At 33.5% G+C, this 18,597-nt stretch overlaps 1 protein-coding gene across 1 annotated transcript in view; it reads left to right on the top strand.

The window, feature by feature from the left end:
- The window catches only part of ME1 (malic enzyme 1), a 289,390-nt gene that overhangs the window by 131,949 nt on the left and 138,844 nt on the right, over positions 1-18,597 (top strand). The window contains exon 5 of the mRNA XM_001375732.5: positions 5,939-6,100. Coding sequence (XP_001375769.3) covers positions 5,939-6,100 — 162 coding nt within the window. The remainder of the gene's footprint in view (positions 1-5,938; positions 6,101-18,597) is intronic.

Raw genomic sequence — 18,597 nt, 5'->3', positions numbered from 1 at the left:
GACAATTGAAACTAAAGTCTCCTTGAGACATTGAGAAATATTAAAACAATTTCAAAAGCTTGAAAAATAGAAGAAAACAGGAGCTTATCTCTTAGCAAAAATAGCTGACCTGGAAAACACTTCAATAAGGGATGACTTAATAATTATTGTACTACCTAGAAGCCATAGCCAACAAGAGAGCCTAGACATAATTTAAGAAATCATAAAAGAAAACTAACCAGTTCTCTATGAGAGAGACCAAAATAGAAATTGAAAACTTCTACTGACTACCTATAGAAAGAAACCCCAAAATGAAAACTCCAAGGAATATTTTAATTTTTAATAATAAAAATCCAAGAACAATAAAATCCAAGAAAAATAATTCAAACAGAAAGAAATAATAAAAGTGTCAAGGAGCCACAGTCCAGGTTTAGTAGTCACCACTGAAAAGGGGTATAGAACTTGGAATATAATTTCTGGGAGACAGAAGATCAGATCTAAGCTTATAATTAAGAAAAAATTTACCTAATAAAATTCATTATAATCCTGCAAGGGGCAGAATGGATCTTTAAATAGAAAAATGCATGCAGAGTTAAAATAAGGGATTGTTGTAGAATCTTATGCTAAAGCTGAAGTTAAAAAACCAGGTGTAGCAATCATGGTTTCAGATGAAGCAACAGCACAAATAAACCTAAACTTAAATTAAAAATTAAACAGAGAAACTTCATTTGGCTAAAAGACTCCACAGACATTGAACAAATATTAGTATTAAATATATATACACCCAATGTCATAACATCTAAATTGTTAAAGGAAAAGTTCAATGAGTTATAGGAAGGAAATAGGTAGTAAAACTATAATAATGTTGACCCTCAATTTAACCCTTAGACCAAGATCAATCTAAACAACAACAATAACAAAAAGAAATGAAGGATTTGAATAGAAATTTGGAAATGTTAAGTATATTTCCCTCTGGAAACTATTAAATGGGAATACAAATAGAATACCTGTTTCTCATATTTATATGGCATCTTAAAAAATTTGACTGTGTATTAACAAATGTAGAAAAAGTAGGAGTATTAAGTACATCTTTTAATAGACATAATGCAATAAAAGTCATATTCAGTAAAGTGCCTTTGAAGCAAAGATTCAAAATGGGAAAGTAACTTAATTCTAAAAAATAGATGAATCAAAGAACAAATCAGTCATTAATTTCATTAAAGATAATTATAATTAGTATTAAAGCAGTTGTGGAGTGATAGGCATACTAATATATTGTTGGTGAAGCTATAAAATAGAACAAATATTTTTGGAAAGTAAATTGAAATTCTGAAAATAAAGTTACTAAAATATCTAAACAATTTGAATCAGAGACTTCATTACTTGAGTTAAATAAGAAAGTCTCTCTATATACCTTTTATATTTTTTGTTTATAGCAGCACCTTTTGTAATAGCAAAGAATTATAAAATATTGATTTCCATTAAATGAGGAATAACTCAATAAATTGTGATTCATTAATTTAATGGACTATTGTTATGTTATTAGAGATATGTGTGGTCAATACAGAGAAGTGTGGAAAGATTTATTTGATGCAGAGTAGTATAAACAGAGCCAAGAAAATATACACAGTAACTACCGCAATGGAAATGGAAAAGAACAGTGATATACTATAAAAGGAAAAGTAAATGTGACAAAATTATAAACACCAAGTAGGATTCAATTGCAGAGATACCTTCATTGAGGGAGGAAAGTACAGAGATGGTTTTACATTGCCCATGTTTTCAAATATAAGAAATAGAAATAATATATAAGAATATTAGATATAATATATCTAAGATATAAGATATAGAAAAACATCAGTAAAATTTTATTTAAAATAATAAAGATAATGACAATGACATGACACACTGAAATTTTAGAATACAACCAAAGTAGTGCTTATGGGAAAATTCATATCTTTATGTTTTTAACCATAAAAGAGGAAAAGAGCAGATCTATGAATTGAGCATGCAACTAGGAGAAAAACAACAATTAGAAAACCAATAAATGAAAAACTTTCAATTAAATACCAAAATAGAAATCCTCAAAGAGGGGAGTTTGAAAACAACAAAAAAAAAGTTAAATTAGTAAAACCTAGAAAGCGAAACAGTAAAATAGATAAGCCATTAGTTAATATTTTTTCATAAATAAAGAAGAAAATTTACCAATATTAAAACTTTAAAAACTGACTTTGTAGTGTAGAAGAAATACAAGACATTTGGTGTTTTTCTTGCCCAATTCTGTGCCCGTAAAACTGACAACCTAAATTAAATGGGTAGGGGGCAGCTGGGTAGCTCAGTGGATTGACAGCCAGGCCTTGAAATGGGAGGTCCTAGGTTCAAATCTATCCTCAGACACTTCCCAGCTGTGTGACCCAGGGCAAGTCACTTAACCCCCATTGCTTAGCCCTTATCACTTTTCTGCCTTGGAACCAATATATAGTATTGATTCCAAGATGGAAGATAAGGGCTTTTAAAAAACAAATAAATAAATTAAATATTTGAATACTTTCAAAAATAAATGAGCAGAATGCTGAAAAAACAAGATTTGGGAAGAATTTCCTTTTTAGAATTTGTAATAGAATAAAGAAACACAGGATTGAGTCTGAGTCAAATCTGTATCCTAGATTTTTGGAGAGCAATTTTGAATAAGCACAGAGGATGGAATGGTAAGATTATCTGTACAAAAATTCTACTGGAAAATCTAGTCTAAGAAGTATAGGAAACTCTTAAAATGGTGCATAAATAGAAATAATCATGATGAGGAAGAAAAAAAGAAGCTAATTAGCTAAAGACACCAGTGTATATTTATTGGAAACTAGTCAATCATCTTTTACTTTAGAAAGACCATATTTACCGTTACTTTCAATCAAGATGACTGCACAAATGTGGGGCACATTCTTCAGCTCCCACATACTCTAGCAAATTCCTAAAGTTCGCATTAGGTTTACTATTACTACTAATAAATCTGGTGATAGACTCTAGTAACTATGTTTCAGTCCTGAATTCACAAGAGGTCAGGCAGATCTGGAGATAAAGGAAGAGTAACTGTGCCATCCCAGCAAGGTAGATTCCTATCAACAAGAGGGTCATTGCACATGTCTAGCCCGATGTATATGTTTCAACTCAGAAAACATTTTCCAGTTTATTCCAACTGAAAAAGCAAGAACAGATGATGGAAAATGAAAATAGAAGTTCAGCTAAGAATGCTGGAAGTAGACAGGAAGAGAGATCAAGTATCAAGGTATCACAGTCAAGGTTACATAAGATCTAGAAGGTACTATATAAAAGAAATGAAAATCTTGGAACATGATATGTCAAAAGTCTAAAGAAAATGCCTTTTAACAAAGAATAATATCCTATACTGCTGTAAATAATTCTAAAAGGTAAAAAAATTGACCTATAATATAGAATTAAGAATGTTTAAGCATTCTTGTGAGATAAGACAAACAATATTTCTGAAAAACAAATACAAGAAACTAGAGAAACTTAGAAAAGTAACTATATATATAAGCCACTTGAAGGGACTAAATGATAATTACTTACCTTATTCTGGGAAGGGAAAGATCATTATTCCTTTAAGATATCACAATCCTCAAGAGCCAAAGCAGGAAAAAAAAACAACAACAATTCAAGACATAGGTAGAATTTTATGCTATTTTGCTAGATTTCAAGAGTAAAGAAAAAGAAGGAAGAAGAAACACACTAGGAAAGAAATGAGGCAGAAAATTAATACTATTAGTGAGGTAAAATAAATAGCCGACACACAGCTACTAAATATCTGAGACAGGATTCAAATTCAGATCTTTCTCACTTTAAGTCCAATACTATCCACTGCGCTACCTACCAGAAAAAGGATACAAACTTGGAGCACCTCATATACTGGTTTCTGAGATTCTACTTGTTTAGGGAGAGAGAGGAATCCTCTCTCTTTACCCAAGTGTACACATACATACATTCTGGCTATATTTAAAAGCAATATCAAAACATGAAAATTGGTAGTCAGGGAGAGGGAAGAAAACATTAGAAAGGAGAGGGGGAAGTTGTAGAGGGAATAATCACAAACAAAACAAAAATCATCTGAAAAGTTGAATATGTTTATTAAAAAGGAAAATGAGAAAAAGAAAGGATAGGACACAGCAACTGAGTTTTAGCTGGATGAAGGGAAAAGAAGAAAGTGATTAAGATCAGACCATTCTAATGATAGATGGCTTCTCTTGATCTTCATGACCTGATTTTGTTTTTTCTTGGCAAAGATACTGAAGTGCTTTGCCATTTCTTCTCCAGTTCATTTTACAGATGAGGAAAAACCAGATGATGAAGAGTTGGACATAACTGAAAAGACTTAGCAATAACTGTTGATCTTACCTTTCTTCTATTTTCCATTATTTCTTCATAAAAGGAAGTAGTGGGGTAGAGAAGGAAGCAAAGAACAGTATAATGAAATACAGTGGAGGAAAGACATAACTGATCATAGACATGAAAGGGGCCCATGAAGTAAAAGAATAGTGGCAAAATGGATTAGAAAGAAAAATTCAGCATTATGTACATAGTAAGCAAATACCTTGAAATGTAAAGATTCATACAGAATTAAGTGAGAAGCTAGAGTAGAAGCAGCAGTTGTGCTTTAGATAAAATTTTAAAAGCTGGAGGAGGAATAATAATGATTTCAAATAATAAACATAATGGTTTTTTTGTTTAAAAAAAGATATGATTAAAATGGATGACACCATAGTTAAACATGGTTAGACTTGATCCAATGACAGTAAACCCCTCATAGGGCCCTGGAATCCTGAAACATATTAGGCTTGACTCTGAGAGAAAAGGGCCACAGTATTTATTTTACACTATGATCTTAAGAGAAAACCAAACTATTGCTATTTTTAGATGACATAACAATGCAATATGGAATCCTAGAATTCAACTACATAATTAATTGAAATAATAACTTCAATAAAATAGCAAGATATAAGCCCACAAATCATTAACTTTTCCTGTATATTAATAAGAAAACCTAGAAAGAACATTAAAAAATAAAAATAGTTGTAAATTTTTTAGTTCACCTACCAGATATACTAAAAAATTATATGACTATAACAGCTTAAATAAGTGAAGATATGTTCATGGTTGAACAATGTCAATACGATAAAAGTGATGCTATTGTATAAATTAACTTATTTTTAAAATACTATACCAGTTAAACCACTGAAAGGTTATTATATATAGATGTATATAAAATAATAACAGATTTTTTCTATAAAGACAAAAGGTTGAGAATCTCAAGGCAATCAATAAAAAGAAATCAGGAGTGAAGAAGATCAAGCTATACTATATTATAAAGCAGTATTTGACAAAACTACTTGGTAATGTTTAAAAAATAGAAAAGTTAATTAATTGAAAAAATAAAGTAAAAACCTTATTCAAATTATTGGACCACTAATTGTTAAATTTGAGTATCCATATTTTGGAAAGTCTTTGGAAGAACTACAGATGTCTTCTTGATCCACTCGAATCATATCAATTTATAAGGAAGTTTTGAGTTTTAATATTAATTTCTAAATTGCATCCCCCTACTTCCTTTTTCACTACTGTGTCCCATATTACCCCCCAACACTTTCTCTTTCCTTTTCTCTATTTCCTTCTCTTGGATGTTGATCTGTCAGTCTTTCTAAGACCTCTTTTATATCCTCTTTTGTTTCTTAAGTTATTATAGACAAAATTGTTACTTTACATGACTTCCTAGCCATGAGAGGTTTATTTTCACATTTATCAGCAACTTTGATATACTTTTAAACTGGCATTTCATTGTACTGGTTGGATACGTGCCTGTATTTTAAGAATGAAGATTAAACTGTATATTAGACTTTCCAAATAGTTATTTATAGCATATATAGTTTTGTTTTGTTTTGTTTTTCTCTAGGCTGTTGTTGTAACTGATGGAGAACGGATCCTTGGCTTAGGTGATCTTGGCTGCAATGGAATGGGCATTCCTGTTGGTAAACTGGCATTGTATACTGCCTGTGGAGGGATGAATCCTGAAGAATGTCTGCCTGTTACCCTCGATGTGGGAACTGAGAATGAGGTGAATGATTTCTTTAGGCTCAGTATATTTAACAATTAGATTCATTTTTATTTTTTTATTCTTCTCCCTGCACCTAGAATTCATTATTTTCTTGTTTTTCCTTTTCTAATTTTCTCTATCAATGGTTAACCTCTTCTAATTTTACTTAGAATTTTATTTGCCTTCTGATAATAGTTTTATGCTCTTTTAATTAGATTTTGTTCTATGACAACATATTTTAGTTAAAGATATTTCTTTCCTCAAATATATGGATATATTTATATATATATGATACTTTTTAATAGTTTTACTCAATATAAACTGTTTATGCATTAACATGTTTCTCAAATGACTTTGATTGTGACATTTTGTAATATTGCAACAAAGTTTTAGCCTCTTTGAGTAACAAAGTAGATTAACTACCTTGCCACTCACTCTTTCCAAGCTTATATTTATGTGGTAAATGGCAACATAGAACCTGGAAATTAAAGGGGGAAATCCCCACAATGGATATGAGAAATAATAGTTAAATAGGAGGAAATCTTAAGATTTGTTTTATAATTAAAAGCTAAATCCAACATATGTATCATAATATAAGGTCTTTACTCTCAAGTTGAGATAGTTGGTGTATATAGCTATAGCTTTGTTACCTTCTTAACAATCATTCAATTCTCAAATCAATCAAGAATTAACCTTTTACTTATACTAACATATTACATATATACATTTATTGTTGAACAACTGAAATCAGAACCTGTTACTTATAAAATTGTCCAGCTTTTCAAAATGACAAAGTATTTAACTCTTATTTGGTAGCCATATGCTTACATCTTCTTTCTTAATCAAGCATAATTTTTATGAATACTTTTTACCTTACAAAGGTATCCATTTTCATAAAACTGAATTGAATTAATCTATGAAGTGGGTATGACATAAAAATCTCTTCAACAATATCTCTACAGAAAAATTTAAAAAACAACATATTTGTTGCACCATCAGGTTTTAAGTAGAAATACATAATAGACTTTGAACTGAAAAGAACTTTAGGGTCTTTTTAGCCCAACACGCTACTAATGAGGAAACTGATTAGTACTAGATAGCTGAGCTCTTGAATTTTGTTGCTGGCTGTCTTTTCTGAATTCTTAAACATCTCTATTGATATTCTTTTATTCCATAAGTACTTAGTGTGTTATCTAAATGGGTACACATAGGCAAGTTTCTTCCATTTTCTCTTTTCAGACACTTTTTAATTAGATTTGTCTCTGTTAGATCCAGTCCATCGCTATCATGTGTACTCATTACAGCCCTAGCAGTGAATTTGTGAATTTACTGATGTAATTTGTAGCATCTTACATGCCTTCTTCCTCTTCCATTAATTTATTTTTAGAAGAATCCAAATATACTCCAACTGTGAAGAAATGTAAGAAATTCTGTTTTGGCAGGCAGTCATGGTTCATTGGCAGTTTTGTTCCAAAACCTTTTTTTCTTTCCCTAACTTTCTCCCCCTCCTTCCTTTTTCTTTCTTCTTATTTTATGATGCCTTTTTCACTTCTTTCTCCTATGCCTCAGTAAATTGCATACAAAAACAACAATTCTCTCAGAACCCAAATATAAAGTAATTATTTATCCCTTGACTTATGTATTGTGGGCAGTTGATAAATAATATACAACAGCTCTTTTTTTCCTATAAGTTACTTGACCAAAACAAAGGCACTATCAAAATGGACTTTTAAAAACTAATCTTATTAAATTTTTTTTATCCTCAACTCAATCCTATGGAAGTGTAAAACTAATAATCATCTCACTTTTTAAATTCACATAACATCTTTGATAAAATACTGCTATTGTGAGATGAATTTTATAACTTTCATAACATGGTAAATTCTGTTTTACTATGCACAAGTCTTCAAAAGAACATGTTCCTTAGTTCTAATTATATTTCCCCATGGCTAATATTTTTTTTTCTATCAGAATAGAGAATGTGAATGTAGAAAACAAAATAAAATTTGACATCTTTTTCCAGTTGTCTTTTTTCCTAATTCATTTTTACAAAATCTAAATATACACTGTCTATAAGAATTTTAGTGCTGGCATCCATTATTAGTACATTGGCGTTTCAGCACTAGCAGCTGCCAACATGTTGTTTAAAGTTTCTATGGGTGAGAGAACAGCTGGGTTTTGAAGCAACATCAGATTTTAGATTTCAATTGAGACACTTTTGAATGAATTAAAGAGTTATCTGCTCTCCCCCCCCCCCCCATTCTGCAGGCTTTTGTTCAGAGAGAGAGAGAGAGAGAGAGAGAGAGAGAGAGAGTGAGAGAGAGAGAGTGTGTGTGTGTGTGAGATAATGAGATCTTTCAAAATATATTTCATGGCAGTTTTTGAGCCCTTTATTCTCCCCCTTTTTTTTAGCAACTAGGGATCACATATATTAATTAAAAATAACTACATTATTTTAGGGTAGATGACTAAAATAATGCCCATGAAATAATAAATATTTATTTGCTTTAGTAGAGGACAGTCTTGACAGATGTTTGATTGTAATATCTTTCTTGTATATGTCAGTTGATATACATTCTACTATGTCAGAGTTGATTCTTAAACCAAGTTTTGTGATTTCAAATACCTCTTACTTTTTAATTTGCCATGCAACTGTTTTACCTAATTTCCATGTAATAGTATTAATAGATAGGCTCAACTGACATCTAGGTAAAATCTTTCACTAGAGGATAGGAAGTAATTTAGTAACATGTTGGTTTCATCAATTATTTTATATTGGAGTTTTAAAAAAACTCTTACCTTCTGTCTTAGAATCAATACTGTGTATCGGTTCCAAGGCAGAAGAGCAGAAAGGTCTAGGCAGTGGGAACTTGCCCGAGGTTACACACATAGGAATTATGAGAGGCTAAGTTTGACCCAGGACCTCCCATCTCTAGGCCTGACTCTCAGTCCACTGAGCCACCTAACTGTTACCATTTTTATAGTTTTGATACAATACTTTACTCTGCTAGGTGTTGGAGATGACAAAGTTCAAATGTACCTAGTCCTTGTCACCTAGAGCTTAGAGCTCAGCAGTAGGATAGGACACAAATACAGATACCTCTATAATACTTAATATTACATATTAAGTGCTATGGACATTTGCAAAACCAAATTCTATGTATGGTTCAGTGAAAAAAGTCATGAGATCAGAATTTTAAAGGTGTAAAGGACCTGAGTCCATCTAGTTTAACCCACACCAGAATAAGAATCTGCCATACAGCAATGTTAACAAGTGACCAGTTAACTAACCTTTACTTGAAGACTACTGAAAAAAATATAGTAGTTCTCAAAGCTACTCATTCTCCTTTCAAATTACTCTGTTTCATGGAATCATATATGTAGAGCTGAAAAGGGCTTTAAGGAATATTTAATCTAATATGAGGAAGTAAATTAAGGCCCAAACACAGAAACTGGAGCCACCAAGAATTCATGACTTTCTTTTAGGTCATACTAGTAATTAAGAGCACAATAGAATTTTCTTTTAAACCCTTTCCTTCCCTCTTGTAATTAATTACTGCATATTGGTTCCAAGGCAGAAGAGTGGTAAGGGCTAGGCAATGGGGGTCAAGTGACTTGCCCAGGATCACACAGCTGAGAAGGGTCTGAGGCCAGATTTAAACCTAGGACCTCCTGTCTCTAGGCCTGGCTCTTAATCCACTGAACTACTCAGCTGCCCCCCAACAACAGAATTCAACCCAGGTCTTCTATACACTTAAAATAGTGTTTATTTGGAAATTTTCCTCATCCCTCTTACGATTTTTTTATTTTCTTGCCCTCTGAAGCCAAACAAAACAATTCTAATACTTCTTCTCCAAATATTTTAAATATTTTAAGCTCTTTCAAAACCTTAAAGACAACTATAATTTCCCCTCTAAGTTTTCTTCTCCAAGATAAATATCCCCAGTTTCTTCAGCGAATTTTCCAATGACACTCTCCTAAATGTAGTGCCAAAAACTGGCTCTAGTGCTGCAGAAATGCTCTGACAAGGGCAGAGTACAATAGAAGTAGCATATTCCCCATTAGAGATGCATAACTCCTTAAGTCAGGGGTTCCCAAACTATGGTCCGTGGGCCACATGCAGCCCCCTGAGGTCATTTATCCTGCCCCTACCACACTTCTAGAAGGGGCACCTCTTTCATTGGTGGTCGGTGAGAGGAGTACTGTATGTGGCAGCACTGCAAAGCTCAGCGTCACTCACGTTCAATACTACTTGTGGTGACATAATCCTTTCTGTGGCCCCTTGTTCTGAGAGTAACGGAATAAGAATGATGCACTGGGCAAAGGATTATGTGGCTGCACAATGGAAGACATCAGCATGGTGAGCAGCGATCTGGGGGAGAGGATTCCGCACAGTGTATATTGCTGCCCAGTATAGTGCGAGATGTGGCAGGCCCATCACAGCCAGTGCTGCAGCCTCCGCTATCCCAGACAGCAGTATACAGATTTGTTCATAGATTTTTTTTATAGCCTGGCCCTCCAACGGTCTGAGGGACAGTGAACTGACCCACTATGTAAAACGCTTAGGAACCTCTGCATTAAGTGATGGTAAGAATGGAGAAAGACATGTGGTTTCTGGGCTTGTAACACAAAGAGATAATAAAGAAAAATACTTGTACAAAAGCATTTATAGCCATGCTCTTTGGGGTGGCAAAAATTGAAAAATGAAGGGGGGGGGTCCTCTAATTGGGTAATAGCTGAACAAATTGTGGTATCTGATGGTAATGGAAAAATACTATTGTGCTGAAAGGAATGCTGAACTGAAAGATCTGATGCAGAGTGAAAGGAGCAGAACCAGGAAATCATTGTACACAGAGACTACTATCTAATGTAATGGACTTCTCTACTAGCAGCAATGCAGTGATCCAGGACAGTTCTGAGGAATTTGTGAGAAAGAACGCCATCCATATCCAGAGAAAGAATTATGAGAGCAGAAATGCAAAAGAAAAGCATATGATTGATCATGTAATTTAGGGATATGATTAGGGATGTTGACTTTAAATGATCACTCTATTGCAAATATGAATAATATGGAAATAGGTTTTCAACAATGACACATGTATTACCCAGTGGAGTTGCTTGTCAGCCCCAGGAGAGGAGAAGGAAGAGGTGTGGGAAAAATCATGAATCATATAACCATCAGAAAATATTCTTAATTAATTTTTTTTAAAAAGAAAGACATGTGGTTGAATGATCAGGGGGAAAAAATTAGAGGAGATGGTGTCCACATTGAACTTTGAAGGATAGAGAGAAATCAATAGGTAAACAGGGATAAGAACATTGCCTAGACAGGAATGAGCATGAATTAAAGGCAAGGAGGTAGGAAAGAGTGAGATTTCCTGGCAGGTCATTGTTCATTTCCGCTAGATTTTAGTATCATAGAAGGGAAGAAACTAAGATAGGACTAGAATATAGTGTCAAACCAGCTTCTTAAGGGTCTTGCACACCAGATAACGAAGTTACATAGAGTGGAAAGTTTAATAAGTCAGAAGAAGGTAGTGAAGGCAAAGGAGAATGAATGATAAATTCCATCCAAGTCCTACAGGAATGGTGATAGTATGATTTCTATGACCTGTTAACAGTAGAGAAGCAGTCTTTAGGAAAGTGAGGGAGTTGACACTTGGATATGTTTTACTGATTAGAAATATTAATACCTGGGAAAACACATCTTATACTTTTGTTTCCTGTAGTTTATCATATGGCTTACTATATTTGGAATGTTTTACTTTCCTTTGCTTATTGAAATCCATTATAAAGGTAAAAAATATAGTCACTGCCCTCAAGGAGCTAACTTTAGGAAGTAAGTGCAAAAACATTGCCTGCCCACAAGGGACTTAAATTCTGATGGGTCTAGGGGCAGCTGGGTAGCTCAGTGGATTGAGAGTGAAGCCTAGAGATAGGAGGTCCTAGATTTAAATCTGACCTCAGACACTTCCCAGCTGTGTGACCCTGGGCAAGTCACTTGACCCCTATTGCCTAGCCCTTACCACTCTTCTGCCTTGGCGCCAATACACACTATTGACTCCAAGATGGAAGGTAAGGGCTTAAAATAAAAAAATAAACAAACAAATAAATAAATAAATTCTGATGGGTCAGACAGACAGATAGTCATAGTGGGATCTCTAGAATCAAATATAAAATGCTCTGCTTGATTTTCAAAGCTCTAAATAACCTACCCCCCTCATATTTCTACACCTTATTCACCCCTACGAACTCTTCAAACCAATGACACACTGATTTCCTTCTTATTCTTGTCACAAGACAGTATATCTTCTAGCTCCAGGCATTTTCATTGAGTATCACTCATACCTGTAATGCTCTGCTATTCTAGTGCACTCTGTTACCTCCAGGATCATCTTATTCCTCTCTATGTACTCTGTGATCCAGTGACACCAGCCTTTAAGCTCTTCCCCAAAGACACTTTATCTCTTGACTCTACATTTTCTCTGACTGTTCCCCATGCCTAGAATTCTCTTCCTCTTCATCTCTATTTCCTAACTTCTATGGCTTTTACCAAGTCCCAGTTAAAATCCTATTTTTGACAAGAGGCCTTTCTGGGTACTTTGTATTATTATTGTTCCTTTCCTCTGTTGATTATCTCCAATTTACCCTGTATATAACTAGTTTGTATATAGTTATATTGTTGTCTTTCCCCATTAGACTGTAAACTACTTAAGAGCAGGAACTATCCTTTGCCTTTATTGTATTCCCCATGCTTAATATAGTATTTTGGTATGCTGAATAAATGTTTATTGACTGGGATTTTGTCAGAGCACTCAGTGTTGAAAAGTCCGTGTTTTTCCAAAAAAAAGAGTTTTTTACCTGTTTGATTTGTCATTATATCCAAAGTTACCCTGCCATCATCGATTTGGATCTGTTCCTTTAAAAAAATCATCTCTGGGGGCAGCTGGGTAGCTCAGTGGATTGAGAGCAAAGCCCAGAGACGGAGCTTCTGGTTTCAAATTTGACCTCAGACACTTTTTAGCTGTGAGACCCTGGGCAAGTCACTTGTGACCCCCTAGTGGCTAGCCCTCACCACTCTTCTGCCTTAGAACCAGTACCCAGTATTGATTCTAAGACAGAAGGTAAGGGCTTTAAAAAATCATCTCTTAGAAAATAGAATAAAGTTTTCATCCTTTAACTTTGTAAAGTTGCCTTTCTTTTAAAACCCTGTTAAGGAGATTTCAGTTATCTCATTGAAATGGATCTATACCTTGTAAAAAGAGACCATTAGGCAACTTTAGACGATAGGGCCTTGTTTTATTTCATGAAATGTGGCTCTTTTATTTTGAGAGGATAAAATGTTTCCATAGGAGTAATGAGAGTTAGCATAGTATATTGAATAGGGCACTGGATCTTGAAACCTGGTTTCAAATCCTTCCTCACATATATTTTAGCTACTTGACTTAGCTACTGGATTCAGTGACCTCTAAGCTCTCTTTTGGCTCTATGTTTATAATCTTCTGAACTGCATCAAATGGAAATATTTTCTTGTTTGTCTAAAGAACTCAGTATGCTCCCTAAGAAAAAATCCCCCAGGGCCTGATGGATCCACAAGTGAATTTTGTTTTTTTTTTTTAAACCGTTACCTTCTGGGGTCAGATTTTAAACTAAGTCCCCCCATCTCTAGGCCTGGCTCTCAATCCAATGAACTACCCATCTGCCCCCCCCACCCCCCGCAAGTGAATTCTATCAAACATTTAAAGACCCAAAAATCTCAATACTGTACAAACTATTTGACAAAAGAAGCAAAGAAATAAAGAACCCAGTATGGTTCCTTCCTAAGAGTAGTCATTCAGTAAATATTTTTGTCTAATTGTTGATAAAAGCTAGAAAAGGGTAGTAATTATCATTTTAATACTCTCTGTGGAGGGCAGCTGGGTCGCTCAATAGATTGAGAGCTAGACCTAGAGACAGGTGGTCTTAGGTTCAGATCTGGCCTCAAACCCTTCCCAGCTGTGTGACTCTGGGCAAGTCACTTGACCCCCACTGCCTAGCCCTTACCACTCTTCTGCCTTGGAACCAATACACAATACTGATTCCAAGATGGAAGGTAAGGTTAGTTTTAAAAGAATAAAAACAAATACTCTTTGTGGCCCTAGAGTGGTTAACTTGCACAGAATAATTTCTGCTTAGTAAGAGATAATTTCTTGAGTAAACATATATGTGTGTGTGTGTCTGTGTGTGTATAAATATATATATATATATATATATATATAACTTCAATATTCCTGAAAAATCTATGCCTTGCCACTTAAAATGATAATTCTCAAAAGAAATTCTGTCATTTTTGAAAATTGACAATAGGCTTATGTATCTGATTGGCATGATTTCTGATGTTGTTTGAATGAGATACATAGTTCTAAAGTGTCTTGACTTTTTGGGTTGCTAGTTACATTAATGGTTTGTTTGCCTTCCTTCTCTAACCTTGTTATTGTCTTGAATTTGTCCAAAGGACTGTTATTGATTTACATCACTAATTTTAATTAAACTCATATGGATCATACAATATTAGGATTGATAGTGTAAAAGAAATTTTAAGGTTTGCAATAGGCAAATAAGAATTTATTAAGTGCTTACTCTGTGTCAGTCATTGTGTGAAGGATATAAAGAAAGGTAGAAGACCTGGTCCCTGTTCCCTAGTACTAAGTGAGGGTGGAAGCTATGAGAACAGAAAGTAAGAGCCCTATAATGAGAGATGTTTAAATGTTTTGACCGCAGAAATGACAATTCTTGATGTCTTTAAGGAGAAGAGGATGATACTGATGTTATGAGCCTGGGTAGCTGGAAGGATGGTGATGCCCCCTGTGAACATTAAAAACTACCCCATCCTACTTAGACTATACTTAGTGGAAGATAAAGTTGTAATCTCCTGATTGAACAATGAAGGTACTTAGTTCTCACCTTATAGTGAAAGTAGAACTTTAAGCTGTCTATTTTTAGATCTAACGGTATTAAGTAACTATAAAGGTTAAATTAATCACAAAAAGGTCAAGTAACTCACAAAAGGTGAACTTAACAAAGAATTGTTAACTCACAAAAGGTGAACTTAACAAAGAAGTGTTAAGTAACTCTAAAGATATAATCAAATCAAAGAAGGTGAGAACTAAAAGTATGGGCAGTCCTGTTGAAAAAGCCTTTTATGTGATTGGTTGATGTGAAAATTTAGAGGAGGAGACACAAGGATGAAAGGTCTATATATTTGAGATTTTTCATCCCTCAAAGACTCTCTTTCCCTGATTGGTGGTGGAGAGTTAGCTGAGAGCTGTGTACTGAGCCTTTCCGCATCTTAGCATGACTACAAGCTATTGTCCAGTTCAGTGGTGAGTTTCTGGCTGAATTTTCCTCCTTTACTTTCCAACATTTTCCTCTCAGAAGCCTCTAATTTTCTTGAGAGACTTAGAGGCGGGGAGTTTAAAACTCCCCCCGGCATAGGCCAGGTAGGAGAAATCCTATATCTTCTTAACTCCTTCTCCTTAAATTGCTTCCCTCTACATTAATTATCATAAATTTCCAGACTGACTTGGGAATTTTATTTGGTGACCATTTAAATCTAGATTTAAAGTAACAACCCTAAAATTATCTGACGCCCCAATGGTAATAGTGAAGTTGGTTAGAGTAGAGTGTCCAGAGAAACATAAGTTCCATTTTATTTATGTTGAGTTTGACATGCATATGGAACATCTAAATTCGAGCTATCCAGGAGGAGGTGGATGGTGATAGGAAACCAGAACTCAGGAGAGAGATTAGGGCTGTATAAGAAGATCTGAGAATCATCTCAGCATCTCCACACATTATGAAAGTAATTTTGAACCATTAGGAAGTCTGAAGCAAAGATGATAGGGGATATCCTAACATAACCTGGTTTGAGATGACATAGGGTCAAAAATAATGGTTAAAGCAAGCCCTCTTTTTCTCAATTTTGTATGAGGGAAAAATGGGGGTTCAATTTCAAAGATATCTTGAACTCGGAATTTACTTCATTGTAAAATTTACATCATTGTAACCATATCATTATGTTATATTACATCATAATATTCCTATGTTTAGCTTTTTTCCCCCTTAAGTGGCACTTGATTTCCCCAGAGGAATATCTAGTACAGGAAAAAGAGAGCTGTATTGTGAAGACAATTACATTTATAAAAGAACAAAACGTAACAAAACTGTATTACAGCTGTAATTCAGATATCTTTTGTTAGTAGGAGAAAAGCCCTCATCACTATGTCCACCTGACATTTAAAAAACATTATATAGGATTTATTTGTCTCAATGATTGTTTTTAAAGGCATAGAACACTCAATAATGAATAACATGGCCTGTTAAGATGTTCAAACAATAGTTGGTGAGATGTTTATAAATTCAGCTCTATCGGTGTTCTGAATAACAGAATAATGCTTGACTGGCTTATTTATTCTTTGACACTTTTTTGTAAAGAACTAGCAGAATGGTTTGCCACTGATTGCTTCAAATGACCATTGTTCTCTTCAGCTGTTGAGAGTTTTCTCCTTTTGTCTAATATTTAGATTTATCATACATTACTCCAAAAAACCTCATAAAAGAAATTTTTGCTTGTTCCTTGCTGAATTGCACCTCTTTTGTGAAGTCATATTCACTGAGCTGGAAAAGAATTTCTAGGTCTCAGTGAAGTTGTGCTTTGAATGAGGTTGAATTATATACGTTGTTGAGCTAATTGTCTTTTATAGCTGCCTAATGTTCATTCAATTAAAAACTCATGACTATTAAGTTGATCACATTTTTCATGGGAAGCATTCTGCCATTTACTAATCTACCATTCATTATTATGATCATCTTCAAATTAGTTATTTTATAGCTATCTTAATTTATAGGATATTGAATTGGTCAGTGAAATAGCAAACCAACAACTTGTATACATCTTTTTTACTGTCAATGTGTATGTTTTATGTTTTTTTCATGGATTATAGTTAATTTTAAATGATTTTTTCTATTATTATATGTTGAAAACAAAAAGGCTGCCAGTACTTTATTGATACTTTATGTACACATTAACCAAACTTTGATTTGTAGCTTTGCTTCTTTCAGTACCTCAAAGATGGATGGTTTTTCTAATAAAGACTCCCTATCTTCAGTCTGCTATTTGTAATATCTCTCCAATCCAATTTCAGCAGTTGCCAAATTGATATTCCTAAGATTAAGGTCTAACTTTGTTCCTTTCCTCATATACTAAAATTTTCTGCTTTTCTGAATATATATTTGGGATTATGCTTTAGAACATAAATGTTTAAAAAAAGTTCCAGGTGCATTAGGTTGAAAATTAACTTTCATACTATTCCCAATTATTTTCTCTACCTATCAGATATTTATTTTTTCAACATCCTGTTATATTTTATGTTTTTGAGGGTTTTTGTTTGATTCATCATAGTTAGGTTTGTTGAAGTATCATAGTTTTACTTTAAATCTTTTTACAATTAAGTTAATGTTTCTGTTAAAATATAGTTTTATGCTGTTAGGTGCATATAAACCTAAAATCCATTTTTTTCTTAATTGATATTCAACATAATTCCATGTTTCTTAATGCTTTCTAATTTAAATCAAACCATTGTCCAAACTATAATTTCTGATTTTCTAGAGTCAGCTGAAACATAAAAATTTTATTCCAGATCTTCATTTTAGATATTTCTCTCTTAGAAGTTTTTCCTTTAGATAGCATGTTGTTTAGTTATGTTTTTAAATCCATTTATAGATCTATTACAATGTATGCTGGGTCTACCATGCCTCTATGTTCAATGTTATCATAGTTAAATTATTTTTACCTTTACTATAGACTATTGTAGTATTTGTTTCATCAACAAGGAACTCTTATCTCACACATAAAAAAGCCCACTCATACTCACCTTTATACAGTGAACAAAATTGCTATTTGTACTGTTCTATCTTATGTTGTTTGAATTCCAACTTCCTTACATGCCCACTATCCTACATAGTAGTGTTACAATAATATTACCCTCTCCTTTCTCTCTGCTATTCCTTTATTTTTCACCTATTATAATCAAAATATTCCTCACTTTTCTCTTCCCAACTTTTCTTTAAAAATTAAAATTTCAAATGTTTTTACTTGTTCCTCCCCATCATTCTGATTTGCATATTTTAGCTATTATCCAAAATAAAATTACAGAATTTTAGAGTTGGAAAGGACCTCTGCAATCATGTAATTTCAAAAAGAATCCTACTATATATTTGATCATGATGAGAAGCAACTTTTTACTCCCTTTTTTGGGCATATAAATTGCTCTATTTATTGAATAGATCCTCCTACAACTTCTGTCAACTTTCTGAAAATTCTTGCATTTTTACTACATTCAATTCAGATGAAATCCAATCTAACATAAAAGATTAAATTTGCAGGGACTACATTTTTGTGGATTACTGTCACAGAAAACTATATATAGCATACCTTTGAAAAAAGCTAAAATAGTATTTTAACTTCCTATAATGACAGA

This window comes from Monodelphis domestica, chromosome 2 (genome assembly GCF_027887165.1).
Source record: "Monodelphis domestica isolate mMonDom1 chromosome 2, mMonDom1.pri, whole genome shotgun sequence".
Classification (NCBI taxonomy): Eukaryota; Metazoa; Chordata; class Mammalia; order Didelphimorphia; family Didelphidae; genus Monodelphis; species Monodelphis domestica.
Note: the sequence above shows the minus strand (reverse complement) of the source record. Positions and strands in the feature narration are given on the sequence as shown.